Source organism: Bos taurus, chromosome 7, assembly GCF_002263795.3.
Source record: "Bos taurus isolate L1 Dominette 01449 registration number 42190680 breed Hereford chromosome 7, ARS-UCD2.0, whole genome shotgun sequence".
In the NCBI taxonomy this organism is placed as follows: domain Eukaryota; kingdom Metazoa; phylum Chordata; class Mammalia; order Artiodactyla; family Bovidae; genus Bos; species Bos taurus.
The window spans coordinates 59,730,320-59,756,122 of NC_037334.1; the positions used below are offsets into that span (position 1 = coordinate 59,730,320).

Here is a 25,803-nt window from a genome sequence, read left to right on the forward strand (position 1 = left end):
ACTGGAGTGGGTTGCCAGAAGTTAAGTAAACAGGGTGACAAAATACAGCCTTGATGTACTCTTTTCCTGATTTGGAACCAGTGCATTATTCCATGTCCAGTTCTAACTGTTGTTTCTTGACCTGCATACAGATTTCTCAGGAGGCAGGTAAGGTGGTCTGGTATTCCCATCTCTTTAAATTTTTCAGAGTTTGTTGTGATCCATACAGTCAAAGGCCTTGGTATAGTCAATAAAGCGGAAGTAGATGCTGAAACTCCAATACTTTAGCCACCTCGTGCGAAGAGTTGACTCATTGGAAAAGACTCTTTTGCTGGGAGGGATTGGGGGCAGGAGGAGAAGGGGACGACAGAGGATGAAATGGTTGGATGGCATCACCGACTCAATGGACATGAGTTTGTGTGAACTCCAGGATTTGGTGATGGACAGGGAGGCCTGGCGTGCTGCAATTCATGGGGTCACAAAGAGTCGGACACACCTGAGTGACTGAACTGAGATGTTTTTCTGGAACTCTCTTGTTTTTTTGATGATCCAATAGATGCTGGCAGTTTGATCTCTGATTCCTCTGCCTTTTCGAAATCCAGTTTGAACATCTGGAAATTCTCAGTTCACATACTGGTTGAAGCCTCAATAGGAGAATTTTGAGCATTACTTTGCTAGCGTGAGAGGTGAGTGCAATTGTGCAGTAGTTTGAGCACTCTTTGGCATTGCCTTTCTGAAAGGCAACTGAAAATTGACCTTTTCCAGTCCTGTGGCCACTGCCAAGTTTTCCAAATTTGCTGGCATATTGACTGCAGCACTTTCAGAGCATCATTTTTTAGGATTTGAAATAGTCAGCTGGAATTCCATCGCCTCCACTAGCTTTGTTCATAGAGATGCTTCCTAAGGCCCATTTGACTTTGGGACTCCAGGATGTCTGGCTCTAGGTGAGTGATCATACCATTGTGGTCATCTGGGTCATGAAGATCTTTTTTGTATAGTTTTTCTGTGTATTGTGCCACCTCTTCTTAATATCTTCTGCTTCTCTTAGGTTCATACCATTTCTGTCCTTTATTGTGCCCATCTTTGCATGAAATGTTCCCTTGGTATCTTTAATTTTCTTCAAGAGATCTCTAGTGTTTCCCATTCTATTGTTTTCCTCTATTTCTTTGCATTGATCACTGAGGAAGGCTTTCTTTTCTCTCCTTGCTATTCTTTGGGACTCTGCATTCAAATGGGTATATCTTTGCTTTTCTCCTTTGCCTTTCATATCTCTTCTTTTCTCAGCTATTTGTAAGGCCTCCTCAGACAACCATTTTGCCTTTTTGCATTTCTTTTTCTTGGGGATGGTCTTGATCACTGCCTCCTGTACAATGTCAGGAATCTCTGTCCATAGATCTTCAGGCACTCTGTCTATCAGATCTAATCCCTTGAATCTGTTTGTCACTTCCACTGTATAACTGTGAGGGATTCCCTGGTAGCTCAGAGGTTAAAGTGTCTGCCTGGAATGTGGGAGACCCGGGTTTGATCCCTGGGTCGGGAAGATCCCCTGGAGAAGGAAATGGCAACCCACTCCAATACTCTTGCCTGGAGAATCCCATGGAGGGAGTGTGTGTGTGCTACAGTCCCTGGTGTGCTACAGTCCATGGGGTCGCAAAGAGTAGGACACGACTTAGCAACTTCACTTTAATAGTCTAGTGGTTTTCCTTTCTTTCTTCAATTTAAGTCTGAATTTTGCAATAAGGAGTTCATGATCTGAGCCACAGTTGTTTTTGCTGACTTTATAGGGCTTCTCCATCTTGGAAGCTTTTCTTTCAGTGCTTATTCTTTTGCCTTTTCATACTGTTCATGGTGTTCTCAAGGCAAAAATACTAAAGTAGTTTGCCAATCTCTTCTCCAGCGGACCCCGTTTTGTCAGAACTCTCCACTTTGACCTGTCCATCTTGGGTGGCCCCATATAGCATGGCTCATAGTTTCACTGAATTAGACAAGGCTGTGATCCATGTGATCAGTTTGGTTGTTTTTCTGTGATTGTGGTTTCCATTCTGTCTGCCCTCTGATGAATAAGGATAAGAGGCTTATGGAAGCTTTCTGATGGGAGAGACTGTGGGAGAAACTGGGTGCTCAGTAAAATTTTAATCCAATTTTCTATTGATGGGCTGTGTCCCCTCCCTGTTGTTTGGCCTGAGGCCAAACTGTCAACCCATACCTCCACTGGAGACTCCTGGACACTCACAGGCAAGTCTGGCTCAGTCTCCCACTGTCCTCCAAAGTCAAATTCCTTGCGGGTTCTCAGTCCCTTTGCCAGATCCCCAGGTTGGGAGATCTGTTGTGGGTCCTAGAAGTTTCTTAACAGTCCAAGAATTTCTTTGGTATAATTGTTCTGCAGTTTGTGGGTCGTCTGCTCTGTGGCTCTATGGTGGGGCTAATGGCGACCTCCTCCAAGAGAGCTTATGCCACACACTTGGTGACCCAGGTCTGCTGCACACAGAGTCCCATCCCTGCGACAGGCCACTGCTGACCTGTGCTGCCACAGGAGACACTCAAACACTCAAAGGCAGTCTCTCTGGGGTCTCTAGGCCCTGGTGCACATGTTTTGTTTGAGCCTTCTGAACACGCTGATGGGTATGGGGTTTGATTCTAAATGTGATTTCGCCCCTCCTATCATCTTGTTGCGGCTTCTCCTTTGCCTTTGGACACGGGGTATCTTTTTTTGGTGGGATCCAACAGTCTCCCATCAACGGCTGTTCAGCAGCGAGTTGCAGTTTTGGAGTTCTCACAGGAGAAGATGAGCGCACGATCCTTCTACTCTGCCATCTTGTTGGTGCTATGAAGGAAGCTCTATCTTTGTAGCCCCTGGCAATCATTAACCTGACTTTTCTCTATAAATTCACTATTCTTGACATTATACTAAAATAGAATCATAAAGTATGTGACCTTTTGTCTATAAGATTATTCCATGCTATAGCATGTATCAGGACCTTATCCTTTTTACTGAATAATATTATATTCTACAGATGTAGTGCATTTAATCATCCATCAGTTGATGACTAGTTGGATTATTTCCAATTTGGGGCCTTTATGTATAAAGCTGCTATGAACATTAATGTCTTTAGTGGATATATGTTTTTAATTCTCTTGGGCAAATACCTAGGAATGGAACTGTTAAGTCATATGGTAACTCTACATTTAACTTTTTGAGGAATTACCAAACTATTTCACAAAGCAGCTACAACATTTTATAATATATTCCCACCAGCAATGTATGAGAGTTCCAACATTTTCACATCCATACCAACAACTTGTCTGTCTGTTTTCTTAATTTTAGTCATCTTAATGGATAGGAAATGGTATCTCTTTTTGGTTTTGATTTGTCTTTACCTAATAACTAATGACAATGAGCATATTTTCATGTTTTGTTTTGGAAAATATCTATTCAAACCCTCTGCTTTGTTTTTAAATAAATTATTTGGTCATTGTAAGCTGCAAATGTAATTTTTTAAAATATACTCTAGATACTATTTCCTTATCAGATATATAATTTTCAACTATTTTCTCCCATTCTGTGGTCTCTCCTTTTAAATGCAAAAGTCTTTAATTTTTATGATATCCAAATTATCTATTTCCTCTTTTGTTTCTTATAATTTAGTGTCATATCTAAAAAACCATCACCTAATCAAAGGTCACAAAGATGAACACCTATATTTTCTTCTAAGAATTCTATAGTTTTAGCTCTCACATTTATGTATTTAAAGTTAATTTATGTTATGATTTTTAACACGAAATGAGGTGGGGGTCCAATCTCATTTGTTTTGTATGTGAATATCCAGTTGTCCCAAAGTTTTTTAAAAGATTATTTTCTTCACTGAATTGTTTTGTCATTCTAGTCCAAAAATCAATTAAGCATACATATTAGAAGTTATTTTTGAATTCCCAATTCTATTAAACACTGTTTTGATTACTATAAGCTTACAGTAAAATTTTAAAATGTTTAGTGTGAACCCTCCACCTTTTTTCTTTTTGAAGACTCTTTTAGCTAACTTGTATTTCCCATAAGAATTTTAGGATTATCTCATCCATTTTCCAAAAAGGGCAGCTTGATAGACAGCACTGCCATCTTAACAATATAAAAACTTGTTGGATTGGGTCATTTTGTTGATTGGATCATCCAATCTTTGTTGATTGGATCATCAACAAAGGCACTGTTGGCACAGATGGTAAAATTTAAATTAGAGTCTTGAGGTGAAGAGCACACAATAAGTTACTTGTTCTATTCTTGCAACAATTATTTCAAAATAAAAAGTTAAAATTTAAAAATGTGTGCTTCCTAACTGCTATGAAAAGCAGGTACTAGTAATCTGATAAAATTGTTCTTACAAGAATTAAAAGTCAAAGCACAGTAGTGACTTCAAAATGTTAAATATCAAGAGAATATGGAAAGGATATGCTATCTACGCTGAGTTTTTAAGTAAATTTTCAAATAAATCATAAGATTCTATCTCCTCCACCTCTAATATACGCTAAAAACATTTTAGAATTCCTTCAGTTTAGTTCAGTTCAGTCGCTCAGTCGTGTCTGACTCTTTGTGAATCACAGCACACCAGGCCTCCCTGTCCATCACCAACTCCTGGAGTTCACTCAGACTCATGTCCATCGAGTCAGTGATGCCATCCAGCCATCTCATCCTCTGTCGTCCCCTTCTCCTCCTGCCCCCAATCCTTCCCAGCATCAAAGTCTTTTCCAATGAGTCAACTCTTCGCATGAGGTGGCCAAAGTACTGGAGTTTCAGCTTTAGCATCATTCCTTCCAAAGAAATCCCAGGGCTGATCTCCTTCAGGATGGACTGGTTGGATCTCCTTGCAGTCCAAGGGACTCTCAAGAGTCTTCTCCAACACCACAGTTCAAAAGCATCAATTCTTTGGTGCTCAGCTTTATTCACAGTCCAACTCTCACATCCATATATGACCACTGGAAAAACCATAGCCTTGACTAGACAGACCTTTGTTGGCAAAGTAATGTCTCTGTTTTTGAATATGCTATCTAGGTTGGTCATAACTTTTCTTCCAAGGGGTAAGTGTCTTTTAATTTCACAGCTGCAGTCACCATCTGCAGTGATTTTGGAGCCCAAAAAACCCAAAGTCTGACACTGTTTCCACTGTTTCCCCATCTATTTCCCATGAAGTGATGGGACCAGATGCCATGATCTTCGTTTTCTGAATGTTGAGTTTTAAGCCAACTTTTTCACTCTCCACTTTCACTTTCATCAAGAGGCTTTTGAGTTCCTCTTCACTTTCTGCCATAAGGGTGGTGTCATCTGCATATCTGAGGGTACTGATATTTCTCCCAGCAATCTTGGTTCCAGCTTGTGCTTCTTCCAGCCCAGCAATTCTCATGATGTACTCTGCATAGAAGTTAAATAAGCAGGGTGACAATATACAGCCTTGATGTACTCCTTTTCCTATTTGGAACCAGCCCGTTGTTCCATGTCCAGTTCTAACTGTTGCTTCCTGACCTGCATACAAATTTCTCAAAAGGCAGGTCAGGTGGTCTGGTATTCCCATCTCTTTCAGAATTGTCCACAGTTTATTGTGATCCACATAGTCAAAGGCTTTAGCATAGTCAATAAAGCAGAAATAGATGTTTTTCTGAAACTCTCTTGCTTTTTCGATGATCCAGCGGATGTTGGCAATTTGGTCTCTGGTTCCTCTGCCTTTTCTAAAACCAGCTTGAACATCTGGAAGTTCACAGTTCATGTATTGCTGAAGCCTGGTTTGGAGAATTTTGAGCATTACTTTACTAGCATGTGAGATGAGTGCAATTGTGCAGAAATCTCAATTTCATAGTGACATTTTAAGTCGTTTTTCAGTATAAATCAGAGTTGCCTAAAAGATCTTGTTTACATAAGAAGAAAGGACTGCCATTGCTTTGAAAGAGATTTCTGAGATATTCAAGGGACTTTCTGTCCAGGATTTCCTGGTTCCCAGATTCTGCAACATTATTCTTTTCAGAGGTGAACACTTAACACATATGCGCACACTAATAGGCTCCAAACTGGTGACAGCCTTCATCAGAAGCAGAGTAAGTTTAAGAAACTGGATGCACATCACTCTTCTCTTTCACCCTCATTAACAGGATGTATATACGTGCTTTTACAATCTCATTTGAAAATCATAATCAGCTTGTGCTATGGTGCCATGATTAACTGTATTCTGAAAGCTTGTTAAAGAAAAGTTATTTGACACTTGTCAAAATGGTAAGGAAAGCATTATTCAAGGTATAGTCTTGAATATCCTTACTGTAATACGCCTATGGCAATGGGGAAAAGATTGGGCTTAACTCTAAATACAACAAATGGATATTTTAGCCAAGGAGCTGGGTTAAGTACTCAGTAGATGGAAAATTACTAATAAGAGATACTAAGGGGATTCTTGTTAAAGTCAGGCCAAGGACTTATATATTAAAAGTGGGGTATGAAAAACTTGATCAAATATAAACAGTGATCAGATATCAAAAGTAGGGAGATGACTTAGCAGAATTCTATGCTAAGACATGCCTGGAAAGGCCAAAGACATGAAGTAGAGGGGAGGCCGAGAGAAGGGAGGTGTAGGGAAGTCAAGGTCCATTTGACAAGAGAACTCAGAGAAGCCTAACTCAAGATTGATAAAGAAGAGAATCTTTGTCAAGCTACAATGAAGACACTGGCAATAGTTTCTCATTATTCATGGTATACCCAAGTTGTATTATAGTCTCTAAGACAGAGTGAATCGTCATTAATAGTCACTTAGTAAGCAAATGAAAATAAAGAAACTAAGGCTTCTACGAGTTCAATAATTTGCACAAGGTCACACAGGGAATGGTGGAAAGTGAAAGTGAAAGTGAAGTCACTCAGTCGTGTCCGACTCTTTGGGACCCCATGGACTGTAGCCTACCAGGCTCCTCCGTCCATGGGATTTTCCAGGCGCAAGAATACTGGAGTGGGTTCCCATTTCCTTCTCCAGGGGATCTTCCCAACCGAGGGACAGAACCCGGGTCTCCGGCATTGTAGGCAGACACTTTACCGTCTGAGCCACCAGGAAAGTCAGGAATGGTGGAGGTGGCAATGAATTCATATAACATTATGATGCCTGCCCTCCAAACCATCTCAGCACAGTTTCCAGTTGTTTTATCCTTCTGAAGGGAAACAAATATGAATTTTAGTCTCTCAGCCTTTGGCACTACCTCCATTAGTGGTATAGACCATGTCTTCCAACACTTATCTACCAAAACTGCAAGAATTGCTTCTGAGGTCTTCTCACAGGGGCACTTTATTCAAAAATGGCACATTCCAAAAAGTGTTCTTGTAGGCTTTATCAAAGACTTCAAGTGAAGCATGGTTTGATGAAAGCACAATTAAGCTTATTTAAATCATGATTAAATGGCTGGTGGCTTATCTATTGAAAGTTATTTTATTAGCAGGGCTTCCCTCACAGTTCAATTGGTAAAGAATCAGCCTGCAATCACCAGGAGACCCAGGTTCAATTCCTGGGTCAGGAAGATCCCATGGAGAAGGAAATGGCAACCTACTTCAGTATTCTTGCCTGGAGAATCCCATAGACAGAGGAATCTGGAAGTCTACAGTTCATGAGTTCGCAAGAGTTGGACATGACTTAGCAACTAAACCACCATCACTGTGTAACTACATGCCAGGGCAAGTTAACATGTCATTTTTGAACCATCAGCCTGCATTTGGGGACCGGATAATCACGGCCAGAGTTTCAGGGAAAGTCTAGCTACTGCATCCACTAGCTCTGTTCTTTGCTACGATCGTTATATACCTCTTTATTATCGGCTCTGGGGAAATCCTCCTCCTAAGGGCTCTTGATAAAGAAGCTTTCACCAGAGATCTGATGGGTAAATGAAGTGTGAGTGCTCACCAGCTCCACCCATTATACCATCTCCCCAAAATGGGATTTGGGGGGAAATTACCCTCTTCCTAAAAGTCAGGAATTATTGCCTGTCTGTGCTGAATCAAGACTTGGATGCTGATACCTTTTCTCTGTTCCCAGTCCAGGGTCTCAACTGCCAACATTTCCCCCTTTGGTTCTAGAGGAGAGAAGAGGAAAGAGGGGAACCTGAGAAAATGTTAAAACCTATAAAGCTGCCATACTGATGACTCTTCCTAGAAAAAGCAGTACACCAAAGAATATGTAGTAAACCCAGTGAAATTACTTAACTTCCTTGTGACTTCATTCCCTTATCTGTAGAACAAAGAAAACGGTAGTTACTATCTGTTATGAAGATCAGACTGTGTAACAGGTGTAAAAGCACACAAACTTAAAGAGGTGAGGAAACAATGCCAACTTTATTGGGTCCTATCATCTATTAAAATGTCATATATAATCATCTGTCTTTCACAACAAAAAAAACATTCCTCTTTAGCAGATGTTTCTGCCCTCTTCCCAGGCTTGTTTCTGGAAACAGCTATTTCACAACTGAGACAGAACTCTTGACAATATATAAGGCAGAACCCATTCGGGCTGTGCAGACACCAGAAAGTAACTTCTTTTTCCTCCACTGGACTGCCCTTGGCCACCTCAGCAGTATGAGAACAACAGCCTTTGTCCTGCTCTCAGCCCTGACGCTTGCAACCATCCTCAGTGAGTATCTCCCTCATAACCCTGCCCCTGCCCTGATATTGAGAGTTCATGTTATCTTCTATCCATATAATTCTGAAATATATACAACACACATAATAAAGGAAAATTTCTGAAATGCACTTTTTTCTTTGTACCAATAAATGACCAAATTATATCATCAGGGTGCAAGTGGACCTAAATGGTCAACCAAGGCCAAATTGCTATCCATATAAACATTTAGTATAACTTCTTTGGGAAATGTCTATCCAATGTATCCTTGGACTTAATATCACTTTTTATTGGGATCTCATTTAATCATAAAACAATTCAATCCATGACTGGCAATCTATAGTTTGGCAGCATGAACTGCTTTACTTCTTCTTCCATTATTGAGCTGAAATCTGCCTCCCTAGAATTTTCCACTGCTAGTCCAATTTCTGCCTCTAGGCTTGTTACATAACAGCAGACACTTTCAAAATATAAAACTTGTGGATTTTTTTTCCTAAATTCAGATTATGAAGTAGGAAAGAACAGCACAAACTCATTATTATAATAGTTATATCATCTTTTGGGCTACACTCTAAACCTGCTTCAAAAAAGAAAATGAAAAGTTCTGTGTGAAGAGCTTCAACCTTTAATATTATGCTATACAGCTTTGAAGTGAATCTTATATTTTGATGACAGTCTGAGAGCTGAAACAAATCAAAGATTAGTTTTCTAATAAGATTAATGCTTCCAGAATTTAAATTTCTTTGTCTGTATCTTACAGATGTAGACTGCGTCAAACACCATGAACAGGTCTGTATGCTCATCTTGACATGAAAGTACTACTTTTGTATAATTTTAAAGGCCAGTATCAGTAAAGAAATACTCAACACTATATATTAATTAAATTTCTACATGTTTAAAGGTTTATTTTTTAAGTTTCAAAAATTGTTTCTTTTAAAAACTGTAGGTAGACCTTTCTAAAATGGAAGGGGCAGAACAGAGTGGTTAGACACCTAGCATGAGAATGAATAGGTGCTGATTAAATTCTAGCTGTTTGATAGTGTGCCCATGCGAAACAATACTTGCCTCATATTTCACAATAGTGTGAAATTTAAAGCTGTAATATTTAAAAAGGGCTTAGCACAGTACCTGACACATAGTAAAGCTCAGGAAGGACAAGTCATGACTTAAAATGTTTAAATGGGTCACATACATCTTTGTTCTCTATCTTAAAGAATGAAGATTTTAACTTAACCTTTTTTTCATTACTCATTAAATAATGACTACTGTTGAGAAAATCTAGGTGTGGTAGTAAAAACTTAAGCTAGCTACCAGGCAATTTGGGTTTTAGACTAGCTTTACTGCTTTCTAGCTGCATGACCCTTTGGCCCAGGCAGTCCCTTCCACTTCTTTGAGTCAAAAATTTTGGTTTCCCTGTTAAAGAAAATAAGACATTAAGACTGTAAATTTTGGAGTCAGGATTGAGTTCAAGCCATCCTTCATGATTTTTTAGATGTGTGAGAATGAAAAGGTTCAGTTCACTTCAGTTCAGTTGCTCAGTCGTGTCCGAATCTTTGCAACCCCATGAATTGCAGCATGCCAGGCCTCCCTGTCCATCACCAACTCCCGGAGTTCTCTCAAACTCATGTCCATCGAGTCAGTGATGCCATCCAGCCATCTCATCCTCTGTCGTCCCCTTCTCCTCCTGCCCCCAATCGTCCCAGCATCAGAGTCTTTTCCAATGACTCAGCTCTTCGCATCAGGTGGCCAAAGTATTGGAGTTTCAGCTTTAGCATCAGTCCTTCCAATGAACACCCAGGACTAATCTCCTTTAGAATGGACTGGTTGGATGTCCTTGCAGTCCAAGGGACTCTCAAGAGTCTCCTCCAACACCATAGTTCAAAAGCATCAATTCTTCAGCACTCAGCTTTCTTCACAGTCCAACTCTCACATCCATATATGACCACTGGAAAAACCATAGCCTTGACTAGATGGACCTTTGTTGGCAAAGTAATGTCTCTGCTTTTTAATGTGCTATCTAGGTTGGTCACAACTTTTCTTCCAAGAGGTAAGTGTCTTTTAATTCCATGGCTGAAATCACCATCTACAGTGATTTTGCAGCCCCCAAAAATAAAGTCTGACACTGTTTCCACTGTTTCCCCATCTATTTCCCATGAAGTGACGGGACCAGATACCTTGATCTTCGTTTTCTGAATGTTGAGTTTTAAGCCAACTTTTTCACTCTCCTCTTTCACTTTCATCAAGAGGCTTTTGAGTTCCTCTTCACTTTCTGCCATAAGGGTGGTGTCATCTGCATATCTGAGGTTATTGATATTTCTCCCAGCAATCTTGATTCCAGCTTGTGTTTCTTCCAGCCCAGCGTTTCTCATGATGTACTCTGCATAGAAGTTAAATAAGCAGGGTGACAATATACAGCCTTGATGTACTCCTTTTCCTATTTGGAACCAGCCCGTTGTTCCATGTCCAGTTCTAACTGTTGCTTCCTGACCTGCATACAAATTTCTCAAAAGGCAGGTCAGGTGGTCTGGTATTCCCATCTCTTTCAGAATTGTCCACAGTTTATTGTGATCCACATAGTCAAAGGCTTTAGCATAGTCAATAAAGCAGAAATAGATGTTTTTCTGAAACTCTCTTGCTTTTTCGATGATCCAGCGGATGTTGGCAATTTGGTCTCTGGTTCCTCTGCCTTTTCTAAAACCAGCTTGAACATCTGGAAGTTCACAGTTCATGTATTGCTGAAGCCTGGTTTGGAGAATTTTGAGCATTACTTTACTAGCATGTGAGATGAGTGCAATTGTGCAGAAATCTCAATTTCATAGTGACATTTTAAGTCGTTTTTCAGTATAAATCAGAGTTGCCTAAAAGATCTTGTTTACATAAGAAGAAAGGACTGCCATTGCTTTGAAAGAGATTTCTGAGATATTCAAGGGACTTTCTGTCCAGGATTTCCTGGTTCCCAGATTCTGCAACATTATTCTTTTCAGAGGTGAACACTTAACACATATGCGCACACTAATAGGCTCCAAACTGGTGACAGCCTTCATCAGAAGCAGAGTAAGTTTAAGAAACTGGATGCACATCACTCTTCTCTTTCACCCTCATTAACAGGATGTATATACGTGCTTTTACAATCTCATTTGAAAATCATAATCAGCTTGTGCTATGGTGCCATGATTAACTGTATTCTGAAAGCTTGTTAAAGAAAAGTTATTTGACACTTGTCAAAATGGTAAGGAAAGCATTATTCAAGGTATAGTCTTGAATATCCTTACTGTAATACGCCTATGGCAATGGGGAAAAGATTGGGCTTAACTCTAAATACAACAAATGGATATTTTAGCCAAGGAGCTGGGTTAAGTACTCAGTAGATGGAAAATTACTAATAAGAGATACTAAGGGGATTCTTGTTAAAGTCAGGCCAAGGACTTATATATTAAAAGTGGGGTATGAAAAACTTGATCAAATATAAACAGTGATCAGATATCAAAAGTAGGGAGATGACTTAGCAGAATTCTATGCTAAGACATGCCTGGAAAGGCCAAAGACATGAAGTAGAGGGGAGGCCGAGAGAAGGGAGGTGTAGGGAAGTCAAGGTCCATTTGACAAGAGAACTCAGAGAAGCCTAACTCAAGATTGATAAAGAAGAGAATCTTTGTCAAGCTACAATGAAGACACTGGCAATAGTTTCTCATTATTCATGGTATACCCAAGTTGTATTATAGTCTCTAAGACAGAGTGAATCGTCATTAATAGTCACTTAGTAAGCAAATGAAAATAAAGAAACTAAGGCTTCTACGAGTTCAATAATTTGCACAAGGTCACACAGGGAATGGTGGAAAGTGAAAGTGAAAGTGAAGTCACTCAGTCGTGTCCGACTCTTTGGGACCCCATGGACTGTAGCCTACCAGGCTCCTCCGTCCATGGGATTTTCCAGGCGCAAGAATACTGGAGTGGGTTCCCATTTCCTTCTCCAGGGGATCTTCCCAACCGAGGGACAGAACCCGGGTCTCCGGCATTGTAGGCAGACACTTTACCGTCTGAGCCACCAGGAAAGTCAGGAATGGTGGAGGTGGCAATGAATTCATATAACATTATGATGCCTGCCCTCCAAACCATCTCAGCACAGTTTCCAGTTGTTTTATCCTTCTGAAGGGAAACAAATATGAATTTTAGTCTCTCAGCCTTTGGCACTACCTCCATTAGTGGTATAGACCATGTCTTCCAACACTTATCTACCAAAACTGCAAGAATTGCTTCTGAGGTCTTCTCACAGGGGCACTTTATTCAAAAATGGCACATTCCAAAAAGTGTTCTTGTAGGCTTTATCAAAGACTTCAAGTGAAGCATGGTTTGATGAAAGCACAATTAAGCTTATTTAAATCATGATTAAATGGCTGGTGGCTTATCTATTGAAAGTTATTTTATTAGCAGGGCTTCCCTCACAGTTCAATTGGTAAAGAATCAGCCTGCAATCACCAGGAGACCCAGGTTCAATTCCTGGGTCAGGAAGATCCCATGGAGAAGGAAATGGCAACCTACTTCAGTATTCTTGCCTGGAGAATCCCATAGACAGAGGAATCTGGAAGTCTACAGTTCATGAGTTCGCAAGAGTTGGACATGACTTAGCAACTAAACCACCATCACTGTGTAACTACATGCCAGGGCAAGTTAACATGTCATTTTTGAACCATCAGCCTGCATTTGGGGACCGGATAATCATGGCCAGAGTTTCAGGGAAAGTCTAGCTACTGCATCCACTAGCTCTGTTCTTTGCTACGATCGTTATATACCTCTTTATTATCGGCTCTGGGGAAATCCTCCTCCTAAGGGCTCTTGATAAAGAAGCTTTCACCAGAGATCTGATGGGTAAATGAAGTGTGAGTGCTCACCAGCTCCACCCATTATACCATCTCCCCAAAATGGGATTTGGGGGGAAATTACCCTCTTCCTAAAAGTCAGGAATTATTGCCTGTCTGTGCTGAATCAAGACTTGGATGCTGATACCTTTTCTCTGTTCCCAGTCCAGGGTCTCAACTGCCAACATTTCCCCCTTTGGTTCTAGAGGAGAGAAGAGGAAAGAGGGGAACCTGAGAAAATGTTAAAACCTATAAAGCTGCCATACTGATGACTCTTCCTAGAAAAAGCAGTACACCAAAGAATATGTAGTAAACCCAGTGAAATTACTTAACTTCCTTGTGACTTCATTCCCTTATCTGTAGAACAAAGAAAACGGTAGTTACTATCTGTTATGAAGATCAGACTGTGTAACAGGTGTAAAAGCACACAAACTTAAAGAGGTGAGGAAACAATGCCAACTTTATTGGGTCCTATCATCTATTAAAATGTCATATATAATCATCTGTCTTTCACAACAAAAAAAACATTCCTCTTTAGCAGATGTTTCTGCCCTCTTCCCAGGCTTGTTTCTGGAAATAGCTATTTCACAACTGAGACAGAACTCTTGACAATATATAAGGCAGAACCCATTCGGGCTGTGCAGACACCAGAAAGTCACTTCTTTTTCCTCCACTGGACTGCCCTTGACCACCTCAGCAGTATGAGAACAACAGCCTTTGTCCTGCTCTCAGCCCTGATGCTTGCAACCATCCTCAGTGAGTATCTCCCTCATAACCCTGCCCCTGCCCTGATATTGAGAGTTCATGTTATCTTCTATCCATATAATTCTGAAATATATACAACACACATAATAAAGGAAAATTTCTGAAATGCACTTTTTTCTTTGTACCAATAAATGACCAAATTATATCATCAGGGTGCAAGTGGACCTAAATGGTCAACCAAGGCCAAATTGCTATCCATATAAACATTTAGTATAACTTCTTTGGGAAATGTCTATCCAATGTATCCTTGGACTTAATATCACTTTTTATTGGGATCTCATTTAATCATAAAACAATTCAATCCATGACTGGCAATCTATAGTTTGGCAGCATGAACTGCTTTACTTCTTCTTCCATTATTGAGCTGAAATCTGCCTCCCTAGAATTTTCCACTGCTAGTCCAATTTCTGCCTCTAGGCTTGTTACATAACAGCAGACACTTTCAAAATATAAAACTTGTGGATTTTTTTTCCTAAATTCAGATTATGAAGTAGGAAAGAACAGCACAAACTCATTATTATAATAGTTATATCATCTTTTGGGCTACACTCTAAACCTACTTCAAAAAAGAAAATGAAAAGTTCTGTGTGAAGAGCTTCAACCTTTAATATTATGCTATACAGCTTTGAAGTGAATCTTATATTTTGATGACAGTCTGAGAGCTGAAACAAATCAAAGATTAGTTTTCTAATAAGATTAATGCTTCCAGAATTTAAATTTCTTTGTCTGTATCTTACAGATGTAGACTGCGTCAAACACCATGAACAGGTCTGTATGCTCATCTTGACATGAAAGTACTACTTTTGTATAATTTTAAAGGCCAGTATCAGTAAAGAAATACTCAACACTATATATTAATTAAATTTCTACATGTTTAAAGGTTTATTTTTTAAGTTTCAAAAATTGTTTCTTTTAAAAACTGTAGGTAGACCTTTCTAAAATGGAAGGGGCAGAACAGAGTGGTTAGACACCTAGCATGAGAATGAATAGGTGCTGATTAAATTCTAGCTGTTTGATAGTGTGCCCATGCGAAACAATACTTGCCTCATATTTCACAATAGTGTGAAATTTAAAGCTGTAATATTTAAAAAGGGCTTAGCACAGTACCTGACACATAGTAAAGCTCAGGAAGGACAAGTCATGACTTAAAATGTTTAAATGGGTCACATACATCTTTGTTCTCTATCTTAAAGAATGAAGATTTTAACTTAACCTTTTTTTCATTACTCATTAAATAATGACTACTGTTGAGAAAATCTAGGTGTGGTAGTAAAAACTTAAGCTAGCTACCAGGCAATTTGGGTTTTAGACTAGCTTTACTGCTTTCTAGCTGCATGACCCTTTGGCCCAGGCAGTCCCTTCCACTTCTTTGAGTCAAAAATTTTGGTTTCCCTGTTAAAGAAAATAAGACATTAAGACTGTAAATTTTGGAGTCAGGATTGAGTTCAAGCCATCCTTCATGATTTTTTAGATGTGTGAGAATGAAAAGGTTCAGTTCACTTCAGTTCAGTTGCTCAGTCGTGTCCGAATCTTTGCAACCCCATGAATTGCAGCATGCCAGGCCTCCCTGTCCATCACCAACTCCCGGAGTTCTCTCAAACTCATGTCCATCGAGTCAGTGATGCCATCCAGCCATCTCATCCTCTGTCGTCCCCTTCTCCTCCTGCCCCCAATCGTCCCAGCATCAGAGTCTTTTCCAATGACTCAGCTCTTCGCATCAGGTGGCCAAAGTATTGGAGTTTCAGCTTTAGCATCAGTCCTTCCAATGAACACCCAGGACTAATCTCCTTTAGAATGGACTGGTTGGATGTCCTTGCAGTCCAAGGGACTCTCAAGAGTCTCCTCCAACACCATAGTTCAAAAGCATCAATTCTTCAGCACTCAGCTTTCTTCACAGTCCAACTCTCACATCCATATATGACCACTGGAAAAACCATAGCCTTGACTAGATGGACCTTTGTTGGCAAAGTAATGTCTCTGCTTTTTAATGTGCTATCTAGGTTGGTCACAACTTTTCTTCCAAGAGGTAAGTGTCTTTTAATTCCATGGCTGAAATCACCATCTACAGTGATTTTGCAGCCCCCAAAAATAAAGTCTGACACTGTTTCCACTGTTTCCCCATCTATTTCCCATGAAGTGACGGGACCAGATACCTTGATCTTCGTTTTCTGAATGTTGAGTTTTAAGCCAACTTTTTCACTCTCCTCTTTCACTTTCATTAAGAGGCTTTTGAGTTCCTCTTCACTTTCTGCCATAAGGGTGGTGTCATCTGCATATCTGAGGTTATTGATATTTCTCCCAGCAATCTTGATTCCAGCTTGTGTTTCTTCCAGCCCAGCGTTTCTCATGATGTACTCTGCATAGAAGTTAAATAAGCAGGGTGACAATATACAGCCTTGACGTACTTCTTTTCCTATTTGGAACCAGCCTGTTGTTCCATGTCCAGTTCTAACTGTTGTTTCTTGACCTGCATATAGGTTTCTCAAGAGGCAGATGAGGTGTTCTGGTATTCCCATCTCTTTCAGAATTTTCCCAGTTTATTGTGATCCATAAAGTTAAAGGCTTTGGCATAGTCACTAAAGCAGAAATAGATGTTTTTCTGGCACTCTCTTGCTTTTTTGATGATCCAGCGGATGTTGGCAATTTGGTCTCTGGTTCCTCTGCCTTTTCTAAAACCAGCTTGAACATCTGGAAGTTCACGGTTCACGTATTGCTGAAGCCTGGCTTGGAGAATTTTGAGCATTACTTTACTAGCGTGTGAGATGACTGCAATTGTGCGGTAGTTTGAGCATTCTTTGGCATTGCCGTTCTTTGGGATTGGAATGAAAACTGACCTTTTCCAGTCCTGTGGCCACTGCTGAGTTTTCCAAATTTGCTGGCATATTGAGTGCAGCACTTTCACAGCATCATCTTTCAGGATTTGACATAGCTCAACTGGAATTCTATCACCTCCACTAGCTTTGTTCGTAGTGATGCTTTCTAAGGCCCACTTGACTTCACATTCCAGGATGTATGGCTCTAGGTGAGTGATCACACCATTGTGATTATCTGAGTTGTGAAAATCTTTTTTGTACAGTTCTTCTGTGTATTCTTGCCACCCCACCTCTTCTTAATATCTTCTGCTTCTCTTAGGTCCATACCATTTCTGTCTTTTATTGAGCCCATCTTTGCATGAAATGTTCCCTTGGTATCTCTAATTTTCTTGAAGAGATCTCTAGTCTTTCCCATTCTGTTGTTTTCCTCTATTTCTTCGCATTGATCGCTGAGGAAGGCTTTCTTTTCTCTCCGCGCTATTCCTTGGAACTCTGCATTCAGATGCTTATATCTTTCCTTTTCTCCTTTGCTTTTCGCTTCTCTTCTTTTCACAGCTATTTGTAAGACCTCCTCAGACAGCCATTTTGCTTTTTTGTGTTTCTTTTCCATGGGGATGGTCTTGATCCCTGTCTCCCTTACAATGTCATGAACCTCAGTCCATAGTTCATCAGGCACTAAAGGTTAATTAATATTAAACCTTAGGAGTTTCCTGCTTACACTACATATGATATAAATTCTGGCACTGTGGTTTGAACAGGCAAGAAGTGAAATCATGCTGGCATATACTTGACATCAGTTCAGTTCAGTTCAGTCACTCAGTCGTGTCCAACTCTTTGTGACCCCATGGACTGCAGCATGCCAGGCCTCCTTGTCCATCACCAACTCTCAGAGCTTATGCAAACTCATGTCCATTGAGTTAGTGATACAATCCAACCATCTCATCCTCTGTTACCTTCTTCTCCTCCTGCCTTCAATCTTTCCCAGCATCAGGGTCTTTTCAAATGAGTCAGTTCTTCACAACAGGTAGCCAAAGTATTAGAGTTTCAGCTTCAGTATCAGTTCTTCCAATTAATATTCAGGACTGATTTCCTTTAGGATACACTGGTTGGATCACCTTGCAGTCCAATGGACTCTCAAGAGTCTTCTCCAACACCACAGTTCAAAAGCATCAATTTTTTGGCACTCAGCTTTCTTTATAGTCCAACTCTCACATCCATACATGACTACTGGAAAAACCATAGTGTTGACTAGATGAACCTTTGTCGGCAAAATAATCTCTGTCCTTTTTAATATGCTGTCTAGGTTGGTCATAGCTTTTCTTCCAAGGAGCAAGTGTCTTTTAATTTCATGGCTGCAGTCATCATCTGCAGTGATTCTGGAGCTCAGAAAAATAAAGTCTGTCACTGTTTCCACTGTTTCCCCGTCTATTTGCCATGAAGTGCTGGGATTGAATGCCACGATCTTAGTTTTCTGAATGTTGAGCTTTAAGCCAACTTTTTCACTCTCCTCTTTCATGTTCATCAAGAGGCTCTTTAGTTCTTCTTCACTTTCTGTCATAAGGTGGTGTCATCTGCATATCTGAAGGTACTGATATTTCTCCCAGCAATCTTGATTCCAGCTTGTGCTTCATCCAGCTCAGCATTTCTCATGATGTACTCTGCATGTAAGTTAAATAAGCAGGGTGACAATATACAGCCTTGATTCACTCCTTTCCCAATTTGGAACCAGTCTGTTGTTTCATGTACAGTTTTAACTGTTGTTTCCTGACCTGCATAGATTTCTCAGGAGGCAGGTCAGGTGGTCAGGTATTCCCATCTCTTGAAGAATTTTCTCGAGTTTGTTGTGGTCCACACAGTCAAAGGCTTTGGCATAGTCAGTAAAGCAGAAGTAGATTTTTTTGGAACTCTCTTGCTTTTTCAATGATCCAGCAGATGTTGGCAATTTGATCTCTGGTTCCTCTACCTTTTCTAAAACCAGCTGGAACATCTGGAATTTCACAGCTCACATACTGCTGAAGCCTGGCTTGGAGAATTTTGAGCATTGCTTTTCTAGCATGTGAGATGAGTACAATTGTGTGGTAGTTTGAGCATTCTTTGGCATTGCCTTTCTTTGGGATTGGAATGAAAACTAACCTTTTCCAGTCCTGTGGCCACTGCTGAGTTTTCCAAATTTGCTGGCATATTGAGTGCAGCTCTTTCACAGCATCATCTTTCAGGATTTGAAATAGCTCAACGGGAATTCTATCACCTCCACTAGCTTTGTTCATAGTGATGCTTCGTAAGGCCCATTTGACTTCGCATTCCAGGATGTCTGGCTCTAGGTCAGTGATCATACCATCATGATTATCTGGGTCATGAAGATCTTTTTTGTACAGTTCTTCTGTGTATTCTTGCCACCTCTTCTTAACATCTTCTGCTTCTCTTAGGTCCATACCATTTCTGTCTTTTATTGTGCCCATCTTTGCATGAAATGTTCCCTCGGTATCTCTGATTTTCTTGAAGAGATCTCTAGTCTTTCCCATTCTATTGTTTTCCTCTATTTCTTTGTACTGTTCACTGAGGAAGGCTTTCTTATCTCTCCTTCCCATTCTTTGGAACTCTGCATTCAAATGGCTATATCTTTCCTTTTCTCCTTTGCCTTTCATGTCTCTTCTTTTCTCAGCTGTTTGTGCTCAGACAACCATTTGCCTTTTTGCATTTCTTTTTCTTGGGGATAGTCTTGATCCCTGCCTCCTGTACAATGTCATGAACCTCTGTCAATAGTTTTTCAGGCACTGTTTATCAGATCTAATCCCTTAAATCTATTTGTCACTTCCACCGTATAAGTGTGAGGGATTTGATTCAGGTCATACCTGAATGTTCTAGTGGTCTTCTCTACTTTCTTCAATTTAAGTCTGAATTTGGCAATAAGGAGTTCAGGATCTGAGCCACAGTCAGCTCCTGCTCTTGTTTTTGCTGACTATATAGAACTTCTCCATCTTTGGCTGCAAAGAATATAATCAATCTGATTTTGGTATTGACAATCTAGTGATGTCCATGTGTAGAGTCATTTCTTGTGTTGTTGGAAGAGGGTGTTGGCTATGACCAGTGCGTTCTCTTGGCAAAACTGTTAGCCTTTCCCTGCTTAATTTTGTACTCCAAGGCCAAATTTTCCTATTACTCCAGGTATATCTTGACTTCCTACTTTTGCATTCCAGTCCCTTGTAATGAAAAGGAAATTTGTTTTTGTCCCAGGACAAACCACAGGGCAGCCATACCTGACATGGGACACTGCAGTTCCATTTTCCACCAAGCTGTACTAGCCCCTGAAGTCCTCTCCCATCATGTCATGCTTAGTAATCTTTGTATTGGCAGCTCTCACCTCAGCTCTAAATTTAGAAGGTTCATAAAGTATAGTAACTGAAGGAGTGGATGAATTAATGAAACATATCTGAAGGGGAACATGAACTTAAGCATATTTTGAGTTATCCAAGTGGAGATATTCAAACATTAGAAAAATATCATGTCTGCAAGTGAACTTATTTTTGAAACCAAATAAGAGTCACAGACATAGAGAACAGACAGGTTTCCAGGGGTGGGGGGCAGATTACTAGATACAAACTAATATATACAGAATGAGTATACAATAAGGTCTTACTGTACACTACAGCGAACTATATTCAATGTCTATATAACTTAAAGTTTGCTGTATACCAGAAACTAACACAACATTGCAAATTGTAAATCAGCTATACTTCAATAAAAATAAATTAAAAAAAAAAGAAAAATATGATGTCTGAAACTCTGGGACAGAAGGAGCTGGAAATGTAGAGTCTTTGGTAAAGAACTGGAGTTAGTGTAGAATTAGAAGTAAAGCCACAGAACAAAATTAATAGCTATCATGTATTCACTATTTACCATGCCATGTACTGCTAAGTATTTCATATATATCTTCTCAGTTATGTATGTTTTACTTTAATATTACAATACAGTTATTATTGCCTTCATTTTGCAGATAAATAAATTAAAGCTTAGAGAGGGAAAATAATTGTCCCAGGGTTATATAGTCAGGATCTGAATTCCAACATGTTTGACTTTAATGTCCACACTCCACAATTTGCTCAAAGATTAAAAACCTAGAAAATTCTTTCTTGGTAATTGCCTACTTGCTCCTGCAGGCAACTGATCACCTTGGCTTTGGCTCCAGAAACTGAGATTAGTGGATCTCAACTACAATGTTAAAATACATCTGTTTGCCTATGCGCTAGTGAAGTGTATATCAAGTACCTTGCTACCAATAATTAATGGCAAATGTTGCTATGATACAGTAGTTCTTATAACTATAGTAGTTATCATAATATATCTCATACTTACATTCAGGCAGAACTTTTGAAGTGAAAGAAAGAAGTAGCAAACTGTACTACATGAGACATGTAGAAAACTGATCCCATGGGAATGGTTGTACTTGTGAATATGCTACATGTGTTGAGAACAGATGCATCAACCAGTATGGTGGAAAAGATTCTATTTTAAAATAAATAACGATTCAGTTACCAGTTATTATAAAGAAGTTTATCATGAGTGATTATATATACGATATAATTTTTTTTTTTTTTTACTTACTGTATCTTGGGGTTAGATGAGAAAAGACAATTGGAATAAGATACAAATGCACTGAGAGCTTTCTGAACTTGCTTGGAAAATCCTAAATCCTGAGAATAAAAATTTTGCTTAAGGAATTCAAGGCTTTTTATATGTATTTCCAGATTGACTGTAGTAAATATAAAATGTTACCATCAGAAGAAAGATTTTGTTATGAAATATATGCACCAATTTGTGGATCTGATGGCAAAACTTATGACAATGATTGCTACTTTTGTTATGAAGTTGAGTAAGTATTGAAATAGTTTCCTACATTTAAGGGTTAATAATTACGTGTTAAGACCAATGTACTTGAAACAGAAGGAGTTGTTTATGGTATAGAATATGTGAGTCATCCATGCTGACTCTGATGAATAGAATTCTCATAATTTACAGGATTTGGGCGTCACTGGTATTACTGTGTCACTACATATTGGCAGTAAGAGCAGAGAACCTTAGACAGAAGGAATCTTGGAAAGAAATTTAAAGGTCATCCAGTTCAACTTCCACCTATTAATCTATTGCTTAAACTCTTCCCATGAAAAATTCACCAGTTTGGCTCTCAGCCAATGCTTTGTTTATTTTCAGGGAAAAAGAAATATCCCTCCATCTAGGCATGCCAGTCCACAACTGCTAGGATGAGCTGTATTTATTGTTCAGCTTCAACAACTAAGTCTGGATATGTTAGAGCTCCTTAACAAGAAAAACCTAAAGAACTTGTTCTGAGTATGATTTCTAAAAAAAAAAAAAAAATTGTATGCTGGAAGTATAATAAACTTAAATTTAGAAAATCACATAACCAAAAGCAGTTTAAAGATTACAAAGTAATCATCCAAAAGATATATTAGTATCAGCTCAAAAAGCACGAAATGATGACTAATATACTAGAGTGTATTTAGAAACTTACAGTTCCCTTTAAGTACTTTTAAACCAAACATGAATGAAAACTAGCATCTAGTATATATGGCATATTGTTCTGATTCTGTTTTATTAAGAAAAAATTACGAACTCTTATAAAAAAGGCTTACATGTATCTTCTTTAAATAAAAAATCCATTAAAATATATTTTTAGGGACATAAACTGACTATGATGTATTATGAGCCTCATCCTTATGTAATCAGCACCAGCTGCTAAAAAATCCCTAAACTGCTGTCACTCCTTTTAAAAGCATCAATAAATGGAGAGACTTGGCTACATTTTGAGGGGCTCACTGGTGAAATGCGGATGCTAATGAAATGCCTATGGCCTCAGCATTTCTCATTTGTTGCTATTTTTGTCTCCACAGGAAAACTAACAACAAACTTAAATTTGTACACTTTGGAAAATGTTGAATCAGTCTTATGATTACAAACACAAGAGACACATTTCTTCTCCCATATAATCTATACCATATTACCTCATCTTGTCACTATTATGTCTTGATTTGCTTGTAAAATAAAGAAAGTGAAATAAATATATGTCTGACTTTTTGTTTAGGAGTTGAATCTTCTAGATTTGTTTCACTTTTGTGTAATCTCTATAAGACAACTTTAGGGCCACATCCTGGGGGAAAGGGGCCAATTAAGACTAGTAGTACCCACTCCAGTGTGCTTGCCTGGAGAATCCCAGGGACGGGGAAGCCTGGTGGGCTACTGTCTATGGGGTCGCACAGAGTCAGACACGACTGAAGCAACTTAGCAGCAGCAACAGCAGCAGTGAAGCTCCGATATTTTGGCCACCTGATGCGAAGAGCTGACTCACTGGAAAAGACCCTGATGCTGGGAAAGATTGAAGGCAGGAGGAGAAGGGGATGACAGAGGATGAGATGGTTGGATGGCATCCTGAGTCGATGGACATGAGTTTGAGCAAACGCTGGGAGACGGTTAAGGACAGGGAAGTCTGGCATGCTGCAATCCATGGGATCGCAAAGAGTCAGACATGACTGGGAGACTGAATGGCAACAAATACTCCAATAAAAATTAAAGAATAAAATAAAAATAAAGAATGCCAGTCCGCACTGCCCCCCACAACTAAGCATAACAACAATATTAAATTAAAATCAGCATGCTGTTATTTTGCTCTGTTGCTCAGTCATGTCAGACTGAACAACAACAAAGTAGGAACCAGAAAAATCAAAGGAGCTAAAGCTGGTGCCTTCTCTTGCCCAGGCCAGGAAAACATTCTCTGTGCATAACTTAGTTCTGGCCTATTCCTGAAAAATTCCTTAACACATAAAGAGGAAGACTTCAAGCACAACAATCAGGAAATACTGTTTTGCTATATGTCTCTTGTGTTTAAGACACTGAAAGCAACCCTGGGTTGAGACTGCTACTTCTTCCCAGAGAATATGTCTGTAAAACATTTCAAGTAAACACATCCAGGAAAGTTGTGCAAGTTCCCATGAATTAGTTGATGTCTCCCATGTTTTTCTTTCTTTAAAGTCTGATCTCAGGCCCAGGACCTGAAACTTGAAATCCTACTAATACATTATGTATCCCCAAAATTATATTATTATTTATTTCAAAGATCATATTATTTGTTCCCCAAAACAGAGTGTGCCTTGCAAAACTTTTAAATCTATCTGTACATCTATTCAATGAACACATATCTATTAATGCCTATCTATTATACTTTGAGTCTGTGTTAGACTTGGTAGCATATAATAGTGAATAGAATTGATTTGGTCTTATCCTCTTGGAGCTTACATTCTGTGGAAAAATTATTTTCCATGCTTAGTACAGCATCCTGTACAAAAGTGATATTATACAAATATGTTTAGTAACACTGAATCAAAATTAAGCAACATTTCAATTGTATTATAACAGAGTCACATTATATAAGTATATAACATATGAAAATCTAACTATGTGATCTCTGCAAAGAGGGAAAAGGAGAAATCTCTGCAAAGAGGGAGAAAAAGTTAAACTCTTTTGAACTGTGGTCTGATTTCACAGATCCATCCGAAATTTAGGGACTGAGACTGTCCACCACGATGGCATGAAGTAGGAACTCAAGTAGGATACTGTTTGTTGTAGTGGTTATTTTCTGGTTTTCCTGAGTGTTTTGAAAAAAACACTCCTTAGAGAAACTCTTTAAAGAAATTGAAAATACTGACTTGAATGTCATTTATCTTTTCACCAAATACTGATTAAATATCCACATTTTGTTAGATGCTAGAAATGCATCAATAAGCAAATATAAAAATTCATTCTTTTTTTTGAAGCTTTAAGATTACATAGGAATAATAATATTAATAAGATACCAATCAAATATGTGTGTGTTTGAGTATATGGCGAATCTTGAGACTAGTTAAGCAGAAAATGATCTCTGGTGCAGGAGTGGAGTTGAGGGTAGAGTGGGAGGCAATAGTCATGGTGCTAAGAAGCAAGAAGCATCACTACAAGCAGAGAGAACAAAGTAACTAACACCAACAATTGGTGAGTTCATATTTTTAAACCACTCTTCCTCCCAAGCCCCTTCTATAATCCACTCCCCACAATCTATTTTCCAATTACTTCCAAAGTGGTATTTCTGAAACACCGATCTCATCTTGTCATCTTCCTGCAAAAACTGTTTTAGTGAGTATCACTGCCTAATCCTCCATTAGTACTGGCCACCTCGCTCTCCATCTGCATTCCTCTCCACTCCACATTTTGATATGAACTGCTTACCACTCTTAGAACCTTGCGTGAACTCTGCAATTTTCTACATGCTGCTCCCTCTTCCAGTACTTCTCTTTCTCAATTTCCAATACCAATTTCACTCATTAAAGATTCAGCCCCAGGGTTATCTTCTCTAAAAATCTCCTCCTATGTATTCAGTCCTGCTAGATCAGCATGTTTCACATTATATTCTCATTAGCTTAATAAATATCTATCTCTTTTGTTACATTGTGAGCTCACAGCTGGCACACTGCAGGTGTTCAAATAATGCTTTATAAATTAATTTAATTAAACTAAAATTAATTGAATTTTACTTCTATCAACAAGTAAGGAAGCAAACCATGGTGTCTTATCCCAGATAACCCTGAAGTCAGATGTCACTTCCTGATTCACCTGAAATTTTTGCATCTGTTTGCATTCTATATCAACCGAAGCTCTGAATGGTTAGTCAAGTACCTACAAACAGAATCCACAGACACACAAATAATAGCAAATGACTGTTTTCCT

At 39.1% G+C, this 25,803-nt stretch overlaps 1 protein-coding gene across 7 annotated transcripts; it reads left to right on the forward strand.

Annotated features, from left to right (window-relative positions):
- SPINK9 (serine peptidase inhibitor Kazal type 9) lies at positions 1–23,112 on the forward strand. 7 transcript variants are annotated; one of them, XR_003035649.2, is made up of 9 exons: positions 1–147; positions 8,022–8,297; positions 8,419–8,612; positions 9,361–9,389; positions 13,622–13,897; positions 14,019–14,212; positions 14,961–14,989; positions 21,780–21,904; positions 22,941–23,112. XR_003035649.2 is itself a non-coding variant. In XM_024995252.2 (8 exons), the coding sequence occupies exons 4-8, from the start codon at positions 9,382–9,384 to the stop codon at positions 22,984–22,986; spliced, it is 402 nt and encodes a 133-aa protein (XP_024851020.1). In that variant the 5' UTR covers positions 1–147; positions 8,022–8,297; positions 8,419–8,612; positions 9,361–9,381; the 3' UTR covers positions 22,987–23,112. The 7 variants fall into 7 exon arrangements, 4 of the variants coding, with proteins under 4 accessions (XP_024851020.1, XP_059744768.1, XP_059744769.1 ...); XR_009495290.1 differs by having other exon boundaries at positions 8,220–8,297; XR_009495291.1 differs by having other exon boundaries at positions 2–147; positions 13,820–13,897.
- Positions 23,113–25,803: the final 2,691 nt, after the last annotated feature.